At 40.5% G+C, this 27,621-nt stretch overlaps 1 protein-coding gene across 7 annotated transcripts in view; it reads right to left on the bottom strand.

Moving 5' to 3' along the window:
* Positions 1-27,621, bottom strand: part of MPPED2 (metallophosphoesterase domain containing 2) — a 199,608-nt gene that overhangs the window by 78,673 nt on the left and 93,314 nt on the right. For 6 of the 7 annotated variants that reach the window (XM_049890781.1, XM_049890778.1, XM_049890782.1 and 3 more), the window contains exons 4-5: positions 14,440-14,665; positions 14,110-14,190 (exon numbers count right to left, since the gene is read on the bottom strand). In XM_049890781.1, the coding sequence (XP_049746738.1) occupies positions 14,110-14,190; positions 14,440-14,665 (307 nt within the window). The remainder of the gene's footprint in view (positions 1-14,109; positions 14,191-14,439; positions 14,666-27,621) is intronic. The other variant, XM_049890783.1, reaches the window with a different exon arrangement.

Below are 27,621 nucleotides of genomic sequence, written 5' to 3' on the forward strand. Positions count from 1 at the left end.
AATGATTTCCCAGCGATGTTATCCTTCACACGTTAGTTAGGAGAATTTTTTTAAAATGGCGATAATGAGCATTTTACGAAGCCATTTATAATCATCACTCAGTTAACCCACACTCTATCGCCGAAGGTAGGTCAGTGCTTGTCCCTGGATAATGAAGATAAGGAAATGGAGACATGGAGTTTTCCCTACATTAACAGTTGGAATAATTTTAATCTGTGGCAAGGTCATTGGCACTAATGGAGGGCAGAAAGAAAGAAAAGTAAAGAAATTCACAAAATTGTGTTGGGTCTTACAAGTCTCCAATATTATAGCTAAAAGGACACTGTCCCCACTTTAAGCATCAAAAGAGGATTGTATTTCAAATACACATAATATGATTATTACAGACAAGCTTGACACCACACTTTAAGCTGTGTAATATGGGTAACACCTTATTTTCTGTTCCAATCAACTGTGCTGTGCTACCCACTGTACACCCAACCGGGTTACACAAGTTATATTTTCTATAAACTTTTCCTTCACAATTCTACCTTAGCATTTTCCTGTTATCTTTTCAAACAGTATTTTCTTTCTTGACAATGCAATCAGCATATAAAAACCAAATTTCACTGCCTGCTCCTGTTTAAGGCAAACCAAGCAGCCTGAACCACAACCTGACAGGGAGAACGCATTAAGCTTTTGAACAAAAGCATCCAAGTCGACCTGTTTTGCAGACTGATTAATAGAAACAAGCTCCAAGGACTAATTACAAGTCGAGCCCTGTTTTGCAGATTAATAGAACAAAGACACATGAGAGGAAGGGAGGCAACGGCACCGGAATACAAATAAGCAAAGGTAGGCACCAGGCTTTCCTTGACTTGGAGTCACATCCTGTGAAGCCAGATTCAGGGACCCAAGTCCCAGGGCGTCACATTCAGGGATGAATCAAAATGCAGCACCATGAGGTCTGGGTTTTATCAGACACCCCAGCACCACACAAGCCATCTGGGCTCTACCTTCTTTGCAAATTCTGATTTAAAGGAGACACGAAAATTTTCAGAAGAATGATATATGGCTCTGGGGGCTTTGGGGGAATCTTTCCATTTCAGTCAGGCAAACCACAGCACTTGTTGACTAGGACAGACGTTTCCACTTCCCCATCTTTTGCAATGGCCTGTCACACCAGTGATCTGGCATCTGTGGTGTGTGTGCATTTGTGCAGGCCCACAGCGGCACCCGGAGTATATACGTGACGACAGGATGGAAGCAGAATAAGACAGTCGATTTCCAAATTACTCATGGACACACACTGTACAACCAGAGAGAGAATGTGGCTTTTTCCTGACTGTACAAATAAAACTTACCAACCGTAAGAAAGAACAAAAATTCCAGGAAAGTAGAATGAAAGAAAGATAAAAAGATTACTTATAACCTTGTTATTCAGAGAAAAATCACTGTTGAGCTTGTGGTGCTTTTCCTCCCAATTTTCATACACACACACACACACACACACACACATCTTTTTATAATGTTATGATCCCCTCTGTATATATTTGGTGAGGATATAGCTTTTAAAGCTCTTACTGCTAAATATAATAAGGAAAATACACCACTGCCCTCTTATCAAGGCTTCGAACTGGTTTGAACCAGTCACGGCCAATAAAGTGAAACCAGAATAGACCTGAATTTTACAATTTGTATGATCTGAGATGATAACCGTAACGGGAAAAATTATAGATCAAAGGGAGACTCTGAAGAGGCATAGTGAGTCGTTTCAGGGGCCTGATATGTGAGATTAGATTATTAGCAGGACTGTGGAAACAGACATACATTCAAAGTGTTGTGGTCAGCTGCCATCTTTAAGCAGGGCACCATGGTTTCCAACTCAGCTCAAAATCCCACAGGCAAGAGATTTGGTTGCTATGCAACATGTATGCTGCCCTTGTTTTCTAAGAGGGAGATTAGGTTTCTAGCAGGGCTTCCACCTGGAATTTTTCCCATTCCAGTAATCATTCCAGTTCACTCAAATTTTTTAAATTCAGGTTTTTTCCACTTTTGTTTCCTTGTCCATGACTGAACTAGGAAGAACTGGTTCGAAGCCCTGTCTCTTATGGCTGATGCTAATTCTTGAATTGCTAAAACTCAGGTGAATGATTGAATGTATTTATGGAAATCATAAAATCTTCACCCCTGTAAGTATCAAGTTAAATGAAAGAGTTTACACAGCTTGGCAAATATAAACTTTAGAATCAAGATGTCTAGTTTTTGCATGATTTCTATCCTTAATGATTTTCTGTAGTAATGGTTTTCCTTTCATCTTTCTTTTTAGTGTTACTTGTAGAAATTCAGAAAGACAAAATCTGTTTTGGCGTAGTACAGAAAAAAGTATTCGATTCAGTATTTTCATACGGTGACAAAGAGAATAGATTTTTCTCTGGCATATATATTGTTGTTGTTAGGTGCTATTGAATAGATTCTGACTCATAGCGATCCTACATACAACAGAACAAAACACTGCAACACTGCCAGGTCCTGTACCATCCTCACAATGTTATATTTTGAGTGCCTTATAACTTGAGACGGTTATCTTCCAGCACTATATCAGACAATGTTCCACTGCTATTCATAAAGTTTTCACTGTCCACCTTTTTTTTAGACGTAGATCACCAGGTCATTTTTCCTAGTCTGCTTAGTCTGGAAGCTTTGCTGGAACTTGGCCACTGTGGGTGAGCCTGCTGGTATTTGAAATATTGGGGGCATAGCTTCCAGCATCACAGCAACACACAAGCCACCACAGTACAACAAACTGGCAGATAAGAAGTGGCATATATGTATTCTGCCTTATTAATAATCTAATTTTTCTGTTTTTTGCCATAATCAACAAAGCAAAAATACATTCGTAATGAAAACTCCTAAACATCAACAGTTACAAAGTCTCAGAACTGATTCTACAGCACTTTTAAGCCTGTGGTTTACGGGTCTGCCAAACTTCAAAATGTCCTAAGAAGTGATCCAATCTCTTCCAGGCTTTTTCAGAACAGAGTTCAAACTCTACAGAAGGTCATTCCTACAATAAGTAACCTGAAAAACCAATACTCTCCTTGGTATCAGATTTTCCCTTTAATAGTTGTACTAAACAGCATATACAGTGTGTTTGAATGTAGGAAGGCACTCAATACCCTGAAAATTCCCGCACCTTTCATGGGCCTGTTTCTGAAGCTGCTATGGAAGCCAGCAACCACACAGAATTCGCCTCTGGTAAGAGCTATTTAAAAGCACAAAGGTCAGACCCAGCAATACTCACACACACTTGGGTTTCCCATTTTTCTACTCTGTCTGCGGTCCCAACAGATAAGTTCTCCTTTCAAAATTATGTCTTTTTTAAGTAAGAGACTGAAGTTGGATTAAAAAGGGGCCTAGTCTTTGCTGATTCTTGTGAAAAACAGGAAGCATTAAAGAATGTTTAGTAACAGTAGCATGACGATCACCATACCCTAAAATCCTTATTCTGAAATATTTCTTGGGTATTAATGTCTTTAAATAATATAAAGACAAAACCCATGAATGTGCCTGTGAGTTTTTTAAACAAATGTGCTTTCGGTAATTTTTTTTTTTTCTGAAATCGTTAACACTAATGGAAAAAAATAAAAATAAGGGGGAAGCGAGTACCTTCTAACCGCCCAACAGCATATTTCCAACTAGTTATCAAACTGTTTTCCCACTAACAATTTCCAATTAGATTTTAGTCCAGCATTTTTTATTTTGCTCAGAAAAGGTCAAAGAAAGGAGGTTTTTTCCTATTGATGCCTGATTAAAAAAAAAAAAAAGTAGAGAACCAAATTACAGAGGTTTCTCTAGATAGAGGCTAGTGATTTGGTGGTTGGACTTTTAAATCATTAAGACTATATATATATATATATATATTTCTAGTTTCTATCTAGAACCTTTGGACACCAAGCCATTTCAGTGGCTTATGAAGCCTTTAGTGGCACAGAAAGGTGGCATACCTTACTGGCTTTAGGTTCAAGGTGTAAAGTGTCTGAAAATTTAAATATATACAGTAGCTTGAAATCCACCGATCCCATTTATTAAACCAGTCAAGCATCACAGGCACTTAGTTTTATGTGTCATCATTTCATACTTAATGTATAAACAACGTGCATAACCAGTTTGGGGAAGGAATGGAGCATCAGCATCCCAGCTTTGACCTTCCTTTACCTTTACAAACAGCATTGGTCCTGCTTAGTCTTCAATGTTGATTTACTGCAGGTTCATATGAAAATTTAACACCACTTTTTATTTAACGTGATCATCCTAAACCCACCATGCCATGCCACTGGGCCTGAAAGTGTCTAAATTAACCAAGAAATATCACCAACACCTTCAGATGCTGTCTTGGGAGATTTTATCCTGGAAAGAGTCTTATTCAGGCTTATTCTTAACCACTTCCTCTAATTTGCCCTTGCATACACCAGGTGCTTCTCTTCTCATCGCCCTTTCTTTTTTTTTTTCCTGCAAATTTCACACTTGGACATTATTAGGTATAGTAAATGTGTCTGCACTTTGACCAAACTGATCTTTTCTAATATTTGGGCAAAACAGTCTTCCTATAACTGCTCCCGAATTAATGCAGATTTACAGCTCACATTTTCTGCTTTGTGCAGAATGCATATACACAAGCAAGCACTCTCACTTTTAAATGGTTTATCCTGCTAACCCAGAGGCTTTCAAATTTGCCACTACCTTCCTGTTTGAGCAGCCCTCACGGAACATACCACACTCAATTAGTAGTCGTCATCCAAGATTATCTTTATTTTTCTTGGGTGAAAACACACTGCCAAGTGTTACTCAGACATTTCAAATGATACTCCATGTGAATGACCTTAAAAATGCCCCATATGTCTTCATTTAACAGAGAACTTTCCATGCCTTTGGACCAAGTATAGCTGATATACAGGATTCCCTTACTAGATAGTTTCCACTTATCCAGGTCACAAGCAGCTTGTCATATAAAGAAACCGTAAAATATTTTCTTTAAAATATATATACGTACACACACAAAACATCAACAACATGGGTAAACATTTTCCTAGATAAAATTTCACAAAAACAAAAAAAGTAAATTACAATGGCTGTAACAAAAATTTTACACAATTTCCTTTCAGGGAAGAAAATAATATTTATTGAGCATTTACTAAGTGCCAGGAACTTAACATGCATGATCCTATTTTAATCCTGTGAAAATGTACTATGAGTACTGAAAAAGAGAAAGGGTTTGGAGTCAAGCAGACTTGGGGATGATTCCCAGTTCTGATACTGAGGAAGTGTCCTTGGGTGAGTTATTTAACTTCTCTAATCTTCAACTTTCTCATCTCCCAGTTGAGGGTGGCATTACTTTCGATATAGGGTTGCCATGAGGCTTAAAAACAATGTTACATAAGGTACCTGTATGTAGGTGATGCTCAATACACAGTAAAAGCAAAACCAGTTACCATCAAGTCAATTCTGACTCATGTTGACCTCGTGTGTGTCAGAGTAGAACAGTGCTCCACAGGGTTTTCAATGGCTGATTTTTCAGAAGTAGATTACCAGGCCTTTCTTCCAAGGTACATCTGGGTGAGCTTGGACAGCCAACCTTTCAGTTAGCAGCCAAGCACACACATTAACCACTGCTCCACCTAGGGACTCACAATAAGCAGCAGTTATTATTTGCATGCCCATTTGACAGATGACACCTAGGCTCCAATAACTTTCTGAACTAGGTAAATAAGTTTTAAATGATAAAACTGAGATTCAAGCTCCCTGGGGACAGCCTGTTTCTAAAAGTCAAAGCCCACAGACCTCTGTACCACATCACCTCCCTCCTCCAGTACGCAGAATGGGTCCATGCTGTTTAAACTGTGTCCAGCCTGGGAATCAGACCTTTAAGGGTATGTGTTCCCGCTGAGGTGGTTCTTCCAGAAGTCTGTTCCACATTCACTGATATCTTAAGGGGAGAGATTATCAGCAAGAAGAGCTCAACCCAGTTTCAAAAAACATCCCTTTCAGAGGGAATGCTTCTCTAAAGCCCATGGTATTACCTGTTTCCCACTAAGCCTCCCATGGGCTTATCTCTGAGATGGTGAGTGGCATCCTGCCTTGACACCCTTCTAATAGAGTAGCCTAGAAGGGCAGAGGGCTTCTCCCCTGTTGGGCCCAGAACACTACATGGCTTTGGTTATTAGGACTCTACTGTACAACAACTTTGGTAGCATGTAGACTAATCAGAAGGGGTGGAAGGGGTGTCCTACAGCTATGCACATGTGGTCCCTGGAGAATGGGGAGCCCCCAACAGAAGTGACAATATCATTATCTGTCTATTCCAAAGCCACCTCACCTTCATCACAGATCATCAGAAGAATTAAAGGAACCAGGAAAGTTACCTGGACTTACTTGTGAGGACACACGAGCTACAAGGGGAATGTGCCCCACAGAGGAGCAGTGTGACTGGAACCAGGCAAACATGGGTTAAGTTTGTTAGTGTGACCCCAGTGGATCACTATCTGGTGAGACCTAGAGAAATTCATGTTACATTTACAGTTCAGAATACTACTGAGAACTCAACTATTGAGAAAAGGGAATACTATATATTTGGTGACAGGCTTATAATGTGCAATGGACGCTCTGAGAATCCACCTGGTCTAGCTTCTTGCCAACCTCATGGTTTACAATGACTACCTTCTGCAAAGGAGCCCTGGCGATGCAGTGGTTAAAAGCTTGGCTGCTAACTGAAAGGTTGATAGTTTGAACCCACCAGTGGCTCTGTGGGAGAAAAGACCTGATGATCTGCCCCCGTAAATATTTCAGCCTAGGAAACCCTATGAGGCAGTTCTGCTCTGTCACGTGAGGTTGCTATGAGTTAGAATTGACTCGACAGCAAACAGCAACAACCTTGATTGAGGCCTTGAAGAGACAGTCTACAAATCTAATATCCACTTTTATACTGGTGGAGCCTTTCTTCGAAAACTCTGCCTTAAGATCAGGTTAGTCCATCTACTCTCATTCCTCACCCTCACTGAACCATGCTCACCTGGAGAGAGGCTATTCTCTCTATATTTCCAAAAGTTCAGGAAGAGTCTAGGTATGTTCACAAAGCCCAAGGACATAGTTCAGGGGTTCCTTTGGTACCATTTTTCTCTACCACCTCTAGTCCTCCATTTTGTAGATTGAAGGTATGCTTGACCTTGTATTGGATTTTTTTTTTCCCCCTTTGCAACTGGTTGACCCAGCTTTTAGTCTCAGACCCTCAATCATTCATTCAGCAGATAGGGTCTGAGCATCTACCATGTGCCAGTCACTGAGCTCTTCTAGGGCATGCACAGAGGAGAAATCAAACAGGGTCCCTGCCCTCATGCAGCTTACAGCCACTTTATAATATTCTTCTATTCACCAGCACCAACTCTGGGTCACAAAGAAGGAAGCTGTTAGAGTCACAGGAGAAAATGAGAGAACACCCAGCAGCCAGCCAGCCATGACTCAATGGGAAGGCCCAGTTCTTCTCTGTAACATGGTAGGTGGGCCCATGCCAGACCTAACTTCAGCAGGGCACACTGCCAATACTTCCTTCTTGGTGCATATGCCCAGGGCTGCTCTCTCAGCTATTTCACGGTGCTTCAGAAGGAAAAAGCCACATGCAACCAACACTTGCCCCCTGATGGATGTGCAAAGAAAAAGGAAACTGTCACTATGGAACAGAAGGTCAGGACCAAGCAGATCCACGGTCTTACCGCACACTGATATGCAGATTTTTCATTTTTCAAACCCAAGTCTCTGCAGCACACCAAGCAAAAGATGCTGGATCATTCCTTCTCTCCGTTACCTCAACATTCCCATTTTCCCCCAATACAAGCACTCTTCCCCACTTCATCCTGACAGCTTGAATTTCTGTATGCTCTTTTTGCAACTAGATGGAAATAGCCAAGTCTTCTAAGCTGAGAAGTGGCTACTTCTCGAGTTCCCTCATGTCAAGGAGCAGACGGATAAGTGTGGTTACTAGGATATCCTGACATAATCGAAGGAACCCAGCAAAGACAGAGAACTGGGAATACCAGATTCTAGTCCTAGTTCTCCCCCAAACTAACTCCATAAAAAAAAAAACCCATGAGCAATTATTCTCTCACTGTCTTGGTCTCCTCTGTCAAAAGAAGGCATTACTGAGCAGTGCCCAACATATATGCACTTGTACATGTTGGCTATTTTTAAATTATTATTAATACATACCCCGTTTCTTTTAAAGAATTGTTGTAAGGCCCAAAAGAATTAAGACGTGAAAATTCTCTGAACGAAACGTACAATCCAAATGTATGTTTATTATTTTTGTTCGTTAATTGAGTTGATCTCTCAGAATACGCAGACCAAAATTTAAATGATGCCAATGGCTGGTACTAAGCATAATTGAATGCATGCAAAAAACGTTTCTAAGCCCTTTCTTTACAATTACCACCAACACATCAGATAAAGGCACCACAGCAAGCTGGAAAAATTCCGTTTGGTTGAAGCTGGTGTAAAGGTACAAGCTGGATCCAACACAACAAGCTCGGCGGAAACAGGTTTTCAAAATGGTATTTACTGACGGTTATCAATGGGAGGTAGGAAGCTCAGTGATCGCTTTTGCTTTCTCCTTTTTCAAATAAACAGGGCAGTTGTTAAGCCAGAAGTGTATCTGATCCTATTCGGCTTTAAAAGCAGTCAGCTGCATTCTGAAACAGGCAAAAACGTAAACAGAGCCCTGTAACTCTAGACCAGGCAGGACAGCCACAGGTTTCACAATGGGAGAGTCTATGGGCCTAGTGCCAAGAAAAATGAAATGTTAGCCTGGGCCTTTAAACAGAGTCATGTCAAAGCAGAGTGCATATTTGTTTAACACACAGACACAAGATGTTTTTCTCTGCCAATACCTTTTTGAACCCTCCTGAATAAAAGCTGGAATCCCCGAAAATGTGGTACAGAACCAATATTGTTTGTAGAGTCTCATTCTTTAGCTCTAAAGGACTTTTCTGCTGAATATGGAAATGCTTCTTTCTTTTTGTTTGTTTGTTTTTTTTGGCCCAAGTTAATTACAAGTATGACTGTGAAAATAAAATAAATGAGCCCATTCCACCCATCCCCATATCTGAATCCTAACATACAAGCTGCCAATTGGTTTTCTAATCCTCTCGCTCAATATCTGCTGTTAATTTGTTCGCCGTTTCAAGAACTTGAAGACTGTCAGCAAAATACATGATGCATTACAAAACTTATAATTGGAAATAAAAACATCTGAAGCTTTTCTGACAGAGTAAACATAAAGTACTATTGCGCTGATCAGAACGAGGAAACGTGAACAACCTTGTAGCTATTTGTGCGCAAACACAATTATAAATGCTGCCGAGAGTGGAATCAACACCTAACTCCTACAAGGAAAAATGCTGAGAAGATGACATTAAATGAATGAATGAACTCAACAAGTTTATGACACAAAATGAAGGGAAGGGAGGTGGGAAAAAAATCTTGTTCACGCTCCCTTTGAAAATGCAACTCAATGGGCTTTCTCTTGCTATTTCAGCCATTTTAGAATTACTCTTCCTAGGCTCAATCTAATTTTCCTGCTGCAGAAGTTAAGGCACTTCCTGCGCAGTTACTAAATCTGACAAATTACACCTGGGTCCACTCTAACGTGAAAAAGTGCTCTCTTTGTTCCTGACCCCATGATCAGCATAGAGATCAAATTCCAGGACATCGGACGGCCCCACTTGTATTCATTAAAAGCCATGGGAGACCAGCTCTGTATTTTTGTTCAGGAGGAGAACAAGGTGCAGGCTATTGCTGAACAATACAACAATACAACTGCTCTGCTCCAGCTTCTTGCAGTTTGGCTGCTGATCAATTAGTACTTGGATTTCTTTTCTGCACAGCATCTTAGTATCAAAAGAGCAGTGGAAATCAGAAAAAAAAAAAAAAAAAAAGCTAGTCAGTTTTTAAATGCCTAGTCCCACAAGTCAATCTGCCTGATAAACGTATGCACTAAGATGCTGGCACCCAGAGGTGCCTGGAAGAAAGGTCCAGTCCAGTTCTAGGTAATCAAAAATGCAAAGATGATTTCAAACTCCCAGCTCCCTTCTACCCAGGCCCAACCAGCAGTTACCAAAGTGGCTAATATTTGACAGATGAGAATTTTCCCTCCTCTTTCGAACCGTACTCAACCTTTGGAAAAGACATTACAGAGCTGACAGTGGGTCACAAAGAGGAAGGAAAACAGGAACCATCTTGGTAGATGAGAACCAGTGCCAGGGATCCAAGAAATCTATAAGCTTTCCTGTCTGTAAAATCCAAGTCCAAGGCTGACCTAACTGCCCGGCAACACAAGAACCTTGTCTTCTGCCCCCTAAAGAGGGAGAGAAAAAAAATGACAAAAGCAGAAGTTACACAAAGCTGTTGCTGGACTGAACTGTGACTCAAAGACGACAATACACCATGCCTCATTCCTTTCTTCAAGATTCTTGGAAGAACAAGAGGGTAAAGGAATATGGCAGAACCCACAAAACCTACTTTAAGGCCTCCTGAACAGGGCTAAAGTCCCAGGGTGGTACAAATGATTAAGTGCTCACTCAGCTACTAACCAAAAGATGGTGGTTCAAGTTCACCCAGAGGCACCTTGGAAGAAAGGCCTGGAGATCTACTTCTGAAAAAAACGGCCATTGAAAAGTCCACGAGCAGAAGTCGCCAAGATTTGGAATTGGCTCAATGGCAACTGGTAGTGGTGGTGGTGAGAGACAGGGGTTCCCTGGGGAACTCAACTCATGTCCTTCTTCTAAGAGAGCCCTACCCCTTCCAGGATATGGCATCCTACGTACAACCCTTCCAGTTTATGCCACTTAATTTTTCCAGATCCGTCAAACGACATTCAATCCTCTTCCTTGGGGGCCTAATAAATACCCTAGTACACTCCAATGGCAGATACACATGAATGCTCTGGTGGGTTATAAGTTATTTTCCACATACAAAATTTCTGCTACATCATAGATTAAGAGACTCCACTTTAATTCTCCCTGGTCTTTGGAAAGCTTTCAGTGCTACTACAAGTTATAAACATGTAATGAACATGGACCAATATTTCTTTTCTGTAGTTAAACCAAGTCACAATCCATATTTTTTAAAAATATATGAGTTTTAGAGCTATTTTCCTGGTATGCTGGCAATTAATTTTGAGAAAGGTTTGATGGGATGGAAATCCTTAGTATCAGAGCTCTTCCTTTGATCTGTTTTTAAATTAAAACTACTTGCAATATCAACAAATCAGCGCTTAGTATTTCCCCAAGAAAAGTCATCAGAAAAACATGGAAATCAAACTTAGCTTACATTATTTTGGTGTTGCAAGATCTACTGGGTTAATAAGCAGACATTCACACACGGGTAAATTTATTATTATTAGGACAACCCGAATTTATGAAAGGACAAAAGTGGTAACAATGGTATCAGTTCCCTCAAATTTTACTTCTAGTCAGTCTCTAATCTTGACCAAGGTTAAAAAATTCTGCAAGACATTAAAAAATCAAAAACCCAGCAAACCCAGTGCTGTCGAGTCGATTCCGACTCATAGTGACGCAGGCTCACAAATATGGATGCCCTTTGAAGATGTGAACATTGGTGGCTATTTAAATGAGTGGCATATGAAGGAGCCTAGGTCAGACCTTAATCACCCTGTTGCACGAAAGATATTGTGGCAGAATTTAAGTGACTTGTCTAGTGTCCCCCAATCAGCAGAGGCAGAACTAGAACCCACTCCATCCTGAAGGTTGACAAAGTAATAATGGAGGTTGCAAACACCTGTACTACTAGTACTAATAGTTAACACTTTTCAAGAGCTTACTCCCTGCTAGGAACTCATTTCACATGCTGTTGATACATTAATACATTTAATCCTCACAACAGCCCTGTGAGGGAATTAGTGCTGTCATTCCCAGTTTTGCAGATGAGAAAATAGAGGCATGGAGAGGTTAAGAAGCTCATTCAAGGTTCAGGACTGCCAAAGGGGTAGACCTGGGAAATACTGTCCTCCCTCACAGGAATGCTAATGTAGACATTCCTAAATCAATGTTCAGATTAGCATCAGCCTGGGGAATATTAATTTTAACAAAATACCTTCACAGTGAGATTGAAACGACATCTGTAAAAACAATTTCAGGATAAACATTTGAGAAGGCTTGTTAATGCTGCCTATTCTCTTGACTTTACCATCCTTTCCAATATTAAAATTAAAAAATTACAGAATGTCCCCCAATCAAGTTCAGATATAAACTATGTGTACAGTTTGTACCAGCCTATAAATGGGTCTTTTTTTTAATATAAATGGGTCACGTGCCATCACATCACATGTATTCTTAAGATGCTGCAAGATCTACCTCAGGACCCCAAATCACCCCTGTCCCATCATCACAGCTATAATCTGGTTTAGCTAAACCTCTGCTCTAAATAGGCCGGAATCTGCTCAGATAAAGGAGGAAGTTTCTTCGCTGCCATCATTGCAGCAACGATTAAAATCAAGGGATCTCTGAAAGTCCTGCTTGGACAGGAACAGCCATAAATATTCCATGCCCTTCGAAGATTTTTCAAAAATCATTTTATGGTTTTCGGGAAAAAAAAAAAAAGATCTTAACTCACATATAGAGCTTCCCTGCCAATCAAAAGTCATTCCTCAACTACTGCCTCTTCATCAAGAGCTGGGCTGTGACACTGGAAATGCTCTTTCTCCCCCACCCTTTACCCAGAAATGCTAATATCAACAACCTACATAACCCTGAAAACAGTTTTCAGGTAACAGTTTGACAGGAATCTTTTTTGCTGTTTATTCTCTTAGCCTCTATATCACCTTCCGCATAGAAAAACTAAATTGATGTACCTTCAAAGAGCTGGATGAAAACTAGATCTGAAGATTGTAACTACCAGTTATCTCACCACCACCACTCCTCAGTCAGACCACGCACTCTGGAGTCAGACTTTCTAGGTTCCAATGATGATGCTACCCCTATCCACTGTGTGATTCTTAGGCAGTTACTTAACCTCTCGGTGCCTGAGTTCCCTCATCTGTCAAAAGGAAATCAGAATAGTTCCTATCTCCTTAAAGTATTTTGAGGACTAAATGAGCTAATAGACATAAAAGACTTAGAACAGTGCCTGGCATATAACAGGCACCCAATTAAGGGTTCACAATCATTGTCCAGTTGATTTTAAACAGAAACACACCCCCTGTACCCACTCACCGGTCTTTCTGGATACCAACCGGTAAGGACAGAAAAAATAAGAGAATATCTCAACTCCCTAGAATATGAGACGGGCCAAACCAAACTTATGAGTGAGGTGCCCAATCAGAATTCACTCTGTGTGTCTTTCTCAAGCCCTATCCACTTCTCCCAGGGCAGAGCTGGGATTCTTTTCCAGACTGAGTGAGTAAAAGTTAGTTCTTCAGCTCTGTATATACAGAGAGCCCTCTGATATTGAGGGTCTTCTGGTCTAACACTCCCATTTTACAGATAAAGAAAGTGGGTCTTGAGGCTAAGTGACTTGGCCAAGTTCACAAAAATGCTTAGTGGCAGACCCAAGACAAGAAACATGATCATGCTCATCCTAAGCAACCTACCAGGTACTCTCAAATCCTTTTCAAACTTCACCTAATTTGATCCTCATCATAACCTTCTCATGTTGGTATTATTTTCATCATCTTAGAGATGCAGAAACTGAGGTTTAGGCTTAATGAAGTAACTTCTTCAAAATCAGACTACTGACAAGTGATAGAGCCAAGCAAGATTACAAGGCTTCCTCTCTGGCCCCAAAAGATACGCTCCTGCATCAAGTTTTCTAGAGCTCAGTTCTGAGAATGTCAGCACTGGGTCCTCAACCAGTAACTTCTAAACTGCCCGTGCATCGGCCTCATCGGGGGAACTTTAAAAAATACAAATTGTTGGGTTCCATCTCAGGAAGAACAATTGGAGTCTCTGGGGATGGGACTTGGAAACCTGTATTTCTACAGAGCTGCTCCAGTGATTCTGGATTCTGATATGTGGCAAGATTTGCGAAACCCTGATCTAAGTAGAAAATGAGAAGGAAATGAGTTACCTAAGGTTGAGTCTGTGTGAAGGGTTAGCATGGTCACCTTCCCCCAAATTCTTCTGTGTCACACAGACAGGCACACAGCCCCTGTCACATAAACATATACATACCCATCAAACCCCTACTTGCATTGGTCTTACCTAATGGAATCTTTATTACAATGAAAACAACAGACTCTATGTTTTGCAGCAGTGTCAGACCATACAGGTTACTGGAAAATATAGCAATAAGGTTCCTTTCTACCCTAATCATTTTCCATTTAAGTTGCCTTCCTTACTGCAGAGCTGGAAGAAAAAAAAAAAAAAGACAAAGGAAAATGTTTGAATTAACACTTACCACGGTGCCCCGTATATCCTGAACCCCTTCACTGTTACCTCCGAATCTTGCAAGTAAATACTGTTTGTCAGGAGGGATTGAACATTGTCAAAGTCCTCTGGTTTCAATTTGGACACAGAGGGAAAACGGTAGTAGTCCTGTTTAACAAGGTCTGCCATGAATTCCTTATCAAATGTCAGTTCATGATTCCCAGCAATCACTATTTTATATTCATATGGTAGGTTTCCTGAAAGAAGAAAAAAAGAGCATAATTAGCACATTCATTTCCCATCACCAAGTACAACACGATTAGCTGGCTGCAAATGAAATGAAATAGCTCACGCATTCCTCTGGGTTTCCATGTGAAACAAAATTTATGACTACTCCCTTTATGCTAAAAAAATGATAACACATAGGAGGTAGAATGCTGCTAAGAAGCTAAGAGGCTGAGAAGACATTAAGTTTTCTAATTCCATTTCCCTCTTCTGTATGCTACAGATTCACAGTGATGAACCCACACCATGATGAATCCACACTTCATAATTACATCCAGGAAAAAACACTTTAATCACGGTCGTTTAGACAAGGTCTGAAATTGGTTTGGTCCTGAAGAAATAAGCCAACCAACTATTCTTAACAACTCAGACAACCGCTAGATTTTTAGTTTATCCTTCATGCAAAAGACGTGGCATAGCCAAGTATTCCACAATATACATATATGAAAGGAACCACAGAGTGTAATTTCAGATCGCAAGGCTAATTTTAAGTTTACCTGATGGCTTATGAATAAAGGGAATATTATTAATGGTCTCTGATTAGCAGGCTAACTTTCCTCCCATCGGGATGGGAGAAGCAACTGTAAAGCTTAACCCTCTTTTAATATTTATGGTATGGAAATAGGAGTTCTCAATGTAAGCTTTTTATGCAAAAGTTTCCCGATCAAAATGAGATAATTCTGGGAAGAAGAATGAAAGCTATAAAGGAAAACCCAAACACCAGACTTCTGCATAGATTTATAACATTTGAATAAAGTACAGATCATACATATTAATAACTCATGTGTTAGAAGAACCAAAATCCAAAGGGAGATAGTGCCGGGCAGTTGTCCCCATCCCGAAATTAATGCCCTCTTCTCTACTCCTGTCACTACTCATCCCTCAAGCTTTCTTGCTAGGCAACTGCTCATTTTATTTTGGGGGGGAACGGGGGGTAGGGACAATGGTGCCTCTAATTCCTGCTTCCGGAGACTCCTGGATCTAATGGAAAATTAATGTTTCCTGCTGTTCCAGGAAGAATTAAAGTTATCACTAGCAGGAAATTGGATACACTTGTAAGAACTGGTCCTTACCAGCAAAGCAGAGTTCATGATTTAACTAATGAAGCTTAATGGCGAAAATCTTTTTTTTTTTTTTTTGGCATCCAAGTTTTGTCATTGATCCACTTGGATTTCAGCAATGCAAACAGCAAAGATGACACTGTGAATGACCAAATATCAAAATTTCTCAAAATCTCAGCAGCACATTGCCAATTTATCTGCTTAATACTGAGGTGGTGTTTAAGACTGTCAGATGATGTCTTGTAAGGTTACTGATCTTCTTCCGCTTTTAATCTTTAGGTTTATAAAGTTGGTATCAAAATCACACATACGGCATGTGCACTGATGGGGAATCTTAGGAGAGAGATGAGAGCAGTCTGAGAGGAAACACCGCTGCAATAAAAAATGCTATGGCCACACTTCAATATGACAAAATGGGTCTCCTTGACTACTAGCTCACAATGCTGTGTGACACTGCTTTGGCCTGTTAATGGCAAGGCTGTGAGGCTCAGGGAAAATAGGAACCCTCCCTCAAATGCATATTGATGAGAGTTAATAATCTTCACTGGAAACCCTGGTGGCGTAGTAGTTAAGTACTACGGCTGCTAACCAAAGGGTTGGCAGTTTGAATCTCCCAGGATCTCCTTGGAAACTCTATGGGGCAACTCTACTCTGTCCTATAGGGTCACTATGAGTCGGAATCAACTCAACGGCACTCAGTTTCGTTTGGTTTGGTTTTATAATCTCCACTAGCATAAGGCAATAGGGAGTGTGATGTATGTTGCAAGCTACTGGGGTGGAATGGTGATGATATTTTGCACAGCTCCTTGCACTATATTGCAGGTGAAACATATTATTAACAAAGTTGTGAAATCCCAGCACTGCACACGTTGGAAATTTCTGGGGTGCCTCACAACTCTGACATCATGATTCCCCAAAAGCTGTTGCTGTTGAGTTGATTTTGACTTATAACAGCCCCATAGGACAGAGTAGAACTGCCATGTAGGGTTTCCAAGGAGCGACTGGTGGATTCGAACTGCCAACCTTTCAGTTAGCAGCTGTAGCTCTTAACCACTGCATCACCAGGGCTCTCCTGTGACCCCATGACCTGATATTGTACCTCCAGTTTCCCCAGTGCTCCCAAAACCATAATGGGCTATAACATTTTCTTGGACTGTAATCTGTTTCAAGGCAGGTCCTACCTGTGTGCGCTCTTTGAAAGAGTCTACTTTATAAACCATACTGTAGTTACCCAGTTGCCTTTAATCATTCATATGATGGACTCACTCTAAATCCTTTCATTATGCATCATTGCTCTAGCAAGACTCGGCTTCTCTACTTCTTCATTTTAGAACTCTGGTTGAGAAAAGGCATGAAGGAGACTGGGAGACAGGGCAAAGGAAGTACACTTCTTTCCCCCTCAGACCAATTTAAAAAAAAAAAAAAACTGCAAAGTAAATGCTGCTCAGGAAGACAGTCCTCTTCAGTGTCTTTTAAATCAAATTTTGGAGACTCAGAAATTTTTTTTTTTTTTTTAAATAAAGAAGTAGCTACCCAAGTGAATAGCCTCAGAAACAGTGATGATACTTACATATTACCAGCAAATTCATGCCTTTCTGAGAATCCAAGAGCACTGTCTACCTTCTAGCCTGTTACCTAAGTTATAAAATTGTCTGGCATATTTTCTTTTTTGCTGACTGACCTTTCATCTATAATCTGCCAACCTTATGTTTTATACGAAAAGTGTAAGCAGGGCAGCTTGACAAATCTCCTGTTACTTGATGGCATTTTAGTTTTTTGTGTGTTTTTGTTTTTGTTTTCCAGACTAGATTAGTTTGGGAGCCTCTGTAATCAAGACTCAAACTTCTTGGTATTCAAATAGCATCATTTCATCACTATCAGACAGAGGTGTCCAGCTTTATCCATTTTATTCAGATCAGGCCACCCAAGCTGACCTGCTGGAATAAAACAGCAAGGCCATGTATAATTATTCTAACATGAAAAAGTCTCTGCTCTGAATGTCCTAAGGAACTCTGCCAACTATCCAGTTCTTCCTTTCCCATGACACAGTATATAATTTACTGGTGATATACAAGACTATTTTAGTGGAATGGGGATGAATTTTTGATCAAATGTCAAATACTTTTGAATGGCTTAAAAAGCACATTTGGAAAAATACAATATAGCAGTGTAAGTAATGATACAAAATTTCACTTTTCTATTTCCAGATATAAAATAATAAATGAGGTGATTTAAAGATAAAAACTGAGCAAATAATAGTAGCATTAATTCACAGATACACCAAAGTGACGATGGTAATGTGTAAGTGAATGAAACGCGGGAAACCAGTCCATCTGCTCAGGTTAGAGCCACAGACTGTGAGACCATCACAGCTCCTGCAGGTAGCAGCTGAGTCTTATTCTAGTCTGCATCTTTTAAACTTAGTGGTGTCACATGAATAGATGCTCACTTAAAAACTAAAGGATAATGAAAGTTGGCTGGGTCCTCACTGTTACTCAACAGTTCGAATTATTCCACACCCTGTCACCACCCATTTCTCAAAGCAGCCATTGTAAAACTTTCCAGGTTCCTCTCTAGCTCCCAGGCTCCCTCTAGCCCCTCACTGGGCATGCGATGTGTAGTCTATCCACAGGTACTTGAAAGGTTGGAGGTTCAAGTCCACCCAAAAGTACCTCGAAAGAAAGGCCTGGTGATCTACTTCTGAAAAATGGGCCACTGAAAACCCTATGGAGTGCAGGGCTACACTGACACATATGGGGTCAACATGAATTGAAGTCGACTCAATGGCAAGTGGTTAACTCACTAGGATCTCTTCACTTCTTCTTCACTTTTCAGTCACTCCATCTGTCAGCATCTTCTTGTCTTTCCTTCTAATGGCTGCCCTCTTACTCCCATTCCTCCTACTTCCTGCTGGCAGCTTCCTCTTTCAGACTTTTCCTCTCTGATATTTTGCCCCATCCCCCATGATGTCTCTTCCTTAGATTCCAAATGAGTTTCTCTCTCTACCCAGTATTTATCTACGCCAAGAAAACAACGAATGCTTCTCTCTCTCTCTCTCATACACATGCAAAATCCTAAACATTTCCTGACTTGCTCCTTCTTTAAAATACTTCCTCATCTGACTTCTAAAGCTCTGCAAAGAGGAGTCCACAAGCCAGCACCCTGCAAGCTAAATTCAGCCCACTGATGTATTATGGTTAGCCCTCAATTGTGTTTTGTTTTTAAAATATATATTTAACTAGCACTTAGAAATCAGAAGCTATCTCATGAAAAAAATGTTGGATTCCTAGCTTCTTTTGGAAAAATCAGAAGATCAGGTGACATTGATCTCCAGTCTCCCACAGACCCCACCATTCCCTATTACTTCTCACACCTGGCCCACTTACCACATTTGTGTTGACAGATGGACTAGTGTATTAATGGATTTAGCAACTTATAGACAAATGGTTACTCCTAACCTACCCAACGCAACCTGGCTTCTGTGTCTATTCTCTTCCAAAATTTCCCCTTGAAGGTCAATAATAACCTCCTAATGACTCAAGGAGCCCTGGTGGCACAGTGCTTAAGAGCTCAGCTGCTAACCAAAAGGTCGCAGTTTGAATCCACCAGCCACTTCTTGGAAACCCAATAGGGCAGTTCTACTCTGTCCGATAGGGTCACTGTGAGTTGGAATCAACTGAACGGCAACAGGTTTTAACGAGTCAAGGCTTTTTCACAATTCATACCTCCACTGACATCCCCATCCTTGAAAGTATCTATCCTCTTGGTTATGAACCTCGTACTCTCCACGTTTTCCTCCTCCCTCTCTGATATTTTCTTTCTTCTCTCCTCCTCTTCTTCAACTCTCTTTTCATCCCATCTCATTTTCAGTTTATTCCATTACATTCTCTCCCTTCATCTTTACTACCAACGACTTTGTTTAATAATTTATCATACTTCTCACATTTCTATTTTTCATTATCCAATTTTTTAATTATTACAATTTGAACTATACAGGCAGCATAGTGTTAATATCAGAGACTGCAGGCTTCACCATGTATTAGCTGTATGACTGTTATGGACTGTTATGGACTGAATTATGTCCACTAAAAATATATGTGGAAGTCCTAACCTCTGTACCTGTAAATACAACGCTGTTTGGAAATACGAGTTTTCCTTTGTTATATTAATGAGGTTGTGCCAGAACAGGGTGATCACTTATGAGAGCTATCTTGTTTAAAAAAAAAAAAAAAAAGGCAGAAAAGACACAGGCATACATACAGGGGGAAGACAGGCGCCATTTGAGGACCCATCTACAAGCAAAGGAAGGCCAAAGATTGCGGGCAGTCACCAGAAACTAGGAGACAGTTTCAAGACGACCAAGACCCTGATTTGGACTTTAGCCTCCAGAACTGTGAGAAAGTAAATTTCGGTTCTTTAAAGCCTCCCACTTGTGGTATTTCTATTATAGCACTAGCAAACTAAGACAATGACCTTGAACAGATTACTTATGTTCTTTAAAGAACACTTGAAAATAGGGATAGTAATAGTACCTATCTTTATAGGCTGTGTTGAAGACAAATGAGATGAAGATGTCAAAGATACATTCATGGTATAGAACAAACAATTAATACAAGCTAGTTTAGCTTTTTGCACGGGACTTGTCTCCCCATAGACTAGAAGATCCTTGGAGGCATGGATTGTGGCTTGTGGTTCCTTGCTGGATTGAAAGCACCCAGTTCGATACCTTCCAAATGGCAGGCACACAATTAATATTTGTTGAATAAATGAAGGAATGAATGAACCTCAGCAAGATCTGCCCTTTGATGGAGAGCTTCCTTTGGAGGGTTCTCTCTGGTGACACCATTCCAGAAGCTAAGCTGATCTCTTTGGGCTATGTGAAGATTTAAGCCGATGTCAAATTTTCCTCCAAGTTTAAAGCCCTCATGAAATGTCCTATTTTCTCCCCCCAAATCTGGTCAAGCCAACTAACCTCCAACTAAACCACCAAACCCATTGTCTTTGAGTCAATTTCAACTCATAGTGACCCTATAGGTGGGGAAGAATGATCCCACAGGATTTCCAAGGAGCAGCTGGTGGATTTGACTTGCCAATCTTTCCGTTAGTAGTCAAGTTCTTAACCACTGTGCCACCAGGGTTCCTTTAAACCAGAGTTTCCTCAGATACAAATGGGGAGGAGGGAAATAGTAATAGTACCACCCCCTAGGTTTGATAAGGATTAAACAAAATATTGCACATAAAGAACCTGTATAGTTTCTGACTCTTCATATTACTCAATAAACATTAGCTGTGTTGTCATTATTATTAGCCTTATCAACTGCAATCCAAGAAATTGTTAGTTTATTCATAAACTGGATTACATCCTGGGGCCCAGCACAATGCCACCTTCTGAAGATGAAAAAGAGAACTTTGATTTTCTGAAAGCAGAGACTGCCATGGTCTAATGTGTCCCTCAAGCTAACAAAAGTATTATTAGGACCATAAGACAACTGGATCTAGAGGCGATGGTGGATGGGCCAATGAGGCCTTCCACCTGTACACAGTGCAAACATAGTCCCCTCTGTTGAGATGATCCTAATCTTGCAAAACGTGTACTCTGAACACACTTCTTTCCTCCTCTATCGTTCAGATACCCATTTCTTCTAATACTTATTGAATATCAAAAAGTGCCAGGACTGGTCTCCTGTTCACAAGTCAATAAGACAGCCTGTAACAGATAATACCCAGATTCTGTTTCTCTTAAAGAGTGTTGCCTACTCATCTAAAATATCCCCCATTCCTTCGTAGAATCAGATTGTGGTACTCTTATATGAGTTCCTAGAGAGAACAGCCTATCTGGAAAAGTTCAACATCTTCAGATAGGCACATGTCTGATACAAATCCATAATCATTTTAAAACAAACACACAGCAACGGTGTCAAGGTCATCTTTCCTTCCTTATCAAACTCTGGACATACAGTATGGCAGACTTTTATTACAGACTTTGAAAATATACAAGGAAACAAAATGTCTGTGGCATAACATTCACCTTAAATAAAGCTCATTATGTAGCAGGAGGCAAACCAACAGAGAGGTGACAGAGCAGAGGGAGAACCTGCCATGGCCCCCAGATGCCCAGGAAAACTCACAGGTACAACCTTCAGGCTCACTTCCCCATGTCAATGTACTAGGGAAAAATAAAACAAAACAAAAAACTTTCTGGGATTAAAAAGGTTAAAACAGATACATAGCCCAGCCAATTGTCATGGGACTGTTTTTAAAGGAAAGAAAGAGATTACAATTCAATCACATTTTCTGAAGCCTCCAGCCTGCATGTGGCAGTGCCAGGGGTCTGTTTCATAAGACTCCTCTCCAATGCCAATGTTATGAAGGTACCTTGTTATACCCCCAAGGTGGAGAGAAGAAGGAAATTTTTCCTGTTTAAAATTATATTTTTAATATTGTGACTCCAGCAGGAAGAAGGAAAATGTTCAAACTCTTGAAGTCCCTCTATTCCACAGAGGACTGAAAAGAATAACCGGGGCTATGAAAATTGGTCAAGCAGAAAATTCTGCAAGAATAATACCGATGGCTATGAGGATTGGAGAACTATGAGGCTCTGGGATGGGCTAAGGAGACTTATCATCTGAATTCCTTCCTTGGTGATTACTGAGGGCAGATAGCGGAGAAGGACAGAATTCCTCCTGGAGAAAGGAAGGAGCTCCTCTAGTTATGAGTGAACAGGGCCCACTGTTTCCTGCTATACCCCCAGCACCTAGGACTGTGCTAGACACTTGGTTGGTGCCCACTGCCTCCTCGCTAAATGAATGACTGGACTTCCAGAAATCCCCTGGCTCCACAGTTTGCACTCACTTGCCTCGGCTGTGAAGCCACCAGAAACATTCAGTCAGGGCAAGCTCAGATTCTGACCTCACTCTGTCCCCCGTCAGGCTCCATTAATTTTCACAAGTCCTGACAGCTCTAACGTTAATACTCACACTTGCTGATGGAGCCACACAGCAGGTTCAGACTGCTACCTTCTCCTCTGAAACTCATGCATTAGGGTTTCTTCCATGCTTGCAATGGGAAACCAAGTCTAAGAAATATTAAACACAGAAAACTATATTACAATAATATCAGGGCTGAGCCGGAAACCCAGGAGAAAGAAAGGAAATGCTGAGTGAAAGCCCAGTGGTCCATTGCAGGCATGAGAGCTAGTGCGAGAAGAAGGCACAGTTGAAATATTCCCTTTTCTTCAACCTCCTCCATAAAAAGAATTCCCAGGCGCCAGGAGGTATTATCAGCCTTAGTTCACACAAAGGAGACAGATGTGCACCCACCCTTCCAGGAAAGCAGACCCCCTCTGGACAAGAGTAGTCATCATATACACTGCAATGCTGGCAGGTAACATCACTAAGAGGCGTGAACCCAAGGGACCAGGATACACCCGTGATCCTCAATGACAGTGAAAACAGCTGAGAGGTGTGACTGTTGCTCAGCAGTCCCTTTGTTTGTAGACATTCATATTTCAATCACATTATTCTAGTATAATTTTTTGTGACTTATACACACACACACATACATACTCACACTTGCATACTCATACAGTTTTAAAGACAACCAAGAGATAGTAAAAACGAATGGCACTATTTTCCTTCTTTCCCAGCTGTGTTTAAGTTGCCACCCAGGCCAACATGGCATGTTCTAAATGTGAAGCTGTGGTGATAACTGTCCACTGAAGTACAACTCCAGTTTCACCCCAGCATTACCATCTGACTAGACAATTAGACAAAGGAGCCCTGGTGGAGCAGTGGTTAAGCGTTCGGCTGCTAACCTAAAGGTCGGATACTTGAACTTATCAGCTGCTTCTAAGAAGAAAGATGTGGCAGTCTGCTTCCGAAAGATTACAGCTTTGGAAACCCTATGGGTCTGCCCTGTGGGGTCACTATAAATCAGAATTGACTCAATGGCAAAGAATTTAAACAATCAAAAGCTAAGATGAAGATCTTTTCCACTGTTTATTTTGTGCAATTTCTTCCTTACAAATAGGCCCCTCAGCTTACTGAGAAAGATTTATACCACACAAAACAAATTTTGTCTGAACAACCAAACCATCTCCCTGAGATCCTTCAATTTACTTTCTCAAGCTTCTGAAAAGTGGATCCAAATCTAGGTTCCACTGGAGAGTCACAAGAAGAATTAGTAAAGACAACATCAAGTCTCATTTTGATCATCTGTGTATATGTTTATATCATTCAAGCTGATGTGAATATAGGAATTACACTGCATAATGGAAAGGGCCTGGGCTTTGGAGTCAGACAGATTTGGAATCAGGTTCTTGGGTCTGTCACTTATTAGCTGTGAAGCTAAACCCAAACCACGTAATTTAACCTTCATATTACTCATCAGAAAAAGGAAGATAATCACACAACCTACCTTACAGAGTAAGACAGAGGGTCAGCAAAAAAGAGGAAGACCCTTACAAGATGGACTGACATAGTGGCTGCCAAGAATGGGCTCATAGCAACAATGGTGAGGATGGCGTAGGACCAGGCAGTGTTTTGTTCTGTTCTACACAGGGTTGCTACAAGTCAGAACCTACTCAACAGTACCTAAGGACAGCAACAACACCTTACAGAGTGGATATGATGATTAAATGAGATCAGTCAAGAACCTAATACAATACCTGACATATAAGGGGTGATTATTATTATTTATATTTTTATCCTGTTTTCTGTTCTGCATTGTAACTTCCTTTGGAATAAGGAGCCCATCCATCCCCTACTTTCTGGCACCTGAAAAGAGTGTTCAATAAATAACTGTAATAAACTAATAGCTGTTGACCGATATCTATGGTGAGCTGAAAAATATGTTGTTTTTCCCTTACAAAGCTTTTACAAAGCAACTGAGAAAAAGGTGTTCCTTCCAGCAACAATTATAAAATAAGTAGCAATTATTCTACTGCATAATTAGAAGAACAAATGCAAGTACTATGCGTTTGCATTTTGAACCATTAAGTATGGTGAAGATCAAATTAAATAAAAATAACACAAGGCATAAAGGCCATATTCTTGAAAAGAAATAGCAATTTTAAGGGCTTGCTGGATCCCTCCCATTAACCCCTCAAATAGGAACACCAAATCTTTTTGCAATAACTACTATTATTTTTGCATGCTGAGACGTTCGGGGAGCTGAATACAAGATTTCAGCGTGCAGCTATTCCAAGGGACTGTGCTGCAGAAGCCAGAATAGAGGGTTGACAGTGGAAATAAAATCTCTGCCTTAACAGCGCCACTGGGGCTAGATGAAAATGGTCTTCTAGAACTTGATTAAAACTAAATTGAAAAAGAACATATTCAGCTAATATTACATTAGACTAAAATATAGAAATGAACCCTAATACTCTTGAAATCTAATAAGAAAAAGCCATCTCAATTTCCAAACTTTCAAAGCATCTTCTTTAAATGCATCACAGATCAATTTACATGGTGCTTTTTGCCAATAAGCAAAACCAAATCAGAGGTTCCAATTGGCTTATATTGGAAAGTGTGAGAGCAAGTGCTACAAAATGCAATTACTGAAAACAAACTCCATTTTCTCCCCTCTGAAGGGAATTTCAAGGAATATTTTATTGCCATCAAATATTTCTGAAGGCATCAATACACAATTCCATTTTCTTTTCAGGGCCCCCACTCACTGTATAATCTAATCTACCCTACAGAATACCTCGAAGTTTAGAGAAGAGCCTACGAAAGTAGATATTACCTTGCACACACATTCTATGTCACTTTTAATAATTTGTACTCTGGACAGGAATCCTCACGGAGCAATATTTAGGGTCCAATAAAATGGACTTTTCCCATTTTATAACTCAAAATTTTAATGATGCATTTCAGGAATAAAATTTCAAAAGAAACCTCTCAAGGAAGATTATTTGGCTCAGTAGTGACAACGATGAGATGGGGGAATGGAAACCACATTAATTTCTTCTCTTATTTTTGCTTTTCCCCATCAACTGGCAAATGTTTGCTATTAAAGAGGACTCCAGTTAATCAGAAGCTACGATGAAGGCTTTTTGGTGGGTGTGATGTAACGAGGTCCTCTGCGGATAATGTTTTGGTTCCAATGGAACACCAGTTTCAACGGTCTCCAATCTTTAACCTCGGGAATAGCATTGTGACCTGATGCCATCCACAAGCTTCCCCTCTGGGACGAAGTAGCACCAACTGTGCAGTATAATTTCTCAGGATGAAAGGACATCTGGAACGTCCCTCAGGACCCAAGATTCCAGGATGTGAAACTGGCAGTCTATTAGACTTTCCACATTTTCATTCCTTATCCATAGTTTTCTAATTTCTAGGGATCTAACTAGCCCCCAGAAACCCTGGTGGCGTAGTGGTTAAGGGCTACGGCTGCTAACCAAAAGGTCAGAGGTTCGAATCCGCCAGGCACTCTTTGGAAACGATATGGGGCAGTTCTACTCTGACCTATAGGGTCGCTATGAATCAGAATTTGACAGTAGTGGGTTTTCTGGTTAGCTAGCTTCCTACATCTTAAAACGACAGCTCAAGAAATAAATCCACACTGTGTCTTCCTTAATCTATGTGTTATGGATTGAACTGTGCCCTCCCAAAATGTGTGTTGGAATACTAAGCCCTATACCTGTGGAAAGGAGCCCTGGTGGCACAGCAGTGAAAGTGCTTGGCTGCTAACCGAAAGGTAAGTGGTTCAAATCCACCAGCTGCTTCGCAGAAGAAAGATGTGGTAGTTTGCTTCCATAAAGATTACTGCCTTGGAACCCTATGAGGCAGTTCTACTCTGTCCTATACAGTCACTATGAGTTGGAATCCACTCAACAGCAATGGGTTTGGTATGTTTTTTTTTTAATACTTGTGGATGTAATACTATTTGGAAATAAGGTTTTCTTTGTTATTGCTGTCATTATTTCATTGCTGTCAAGTGGATTTCAACTCATAGCAACACTGAGTAGGGTGGTTCTAAATCTAATCGCTTCTGAGTTATAAAAAGAGTAGATCCGACACAAAGGCATGCACACACAAGGTAAGACAGATGCCGTGTGAGGATCGCCAAGGAACCAAAGAACACCCGGGGCTACCAACATGGAAGGAATAAACAGGGCTAAAACCCCAATTTGGACTTTTAGCCTCCAGAACTGTGAGAAAATACATTTCTGATCTTTAAAGTCACCCACGTGTGGTATCTCTGTTACAGGAGTAGTAGGTAACTAACATACCAAGTTTTCCCATCAGCAGTATGCCTGAAGCATAAAATATTCTTTAAAACTCTCCCTTAAATAATTCAATTAAATATTTTAAGGAATCCAGGCAATCAGGCCACAGTTGGACACCACACTCAGTCTGTTGAACATCGTTACAAGCAAGACAGTGAAACTAACAAACAAAAGAGCAGAAAAAAAAAAAACTCTCCCTTAAATAATTCAATTAAATATTTTAAGGAATCCAGGCAATCAGGCCACAGTTGGACACCACACTCAGTCTGTTGAACATCGTTACAAGCAAGACAGTGAAACTAACAAACAAAAGAGCAGAGGGGGTCCTTATTCTGTGGTCCCTGTTTTGGACATCGAAGTCAGGTGAACACACACACACTGCCTTATCCTTCAACTGTTGGCTCACATGCATGTCTGTTTCTCTCTCTTACACAACCACGTCCCAAGACATGGCATTCATTTCTAACACCTTTTGCTTCCCTTCCTATAAGGCAGCCTCTGCTTTAATCTATCCTACACACTAAAGGTGGGGTGATTCTATAGAAACACAAACACAAATCTAATCACATACACTCCCTCCACGCACTTACGCATTCACGCACTGTAATACCCTCCCAGGTTTTCTATTATAACCTAC

The sequence above is a fragment of the Elephas maximus genome, chromosome 7 (genome assembly GCF_024166365.1).
Source record: "Elephas maximus indicus isolate mEleMax1 chromosome 7, mEleMax1 primary haplotype, whole genome shotgun sequence".
Lineage (NCBI taxonomy): Eukaryota > Metazoa > Chordata > Mammalia > Proboscidea > Elephantidae > Elephas > Elephas maximus.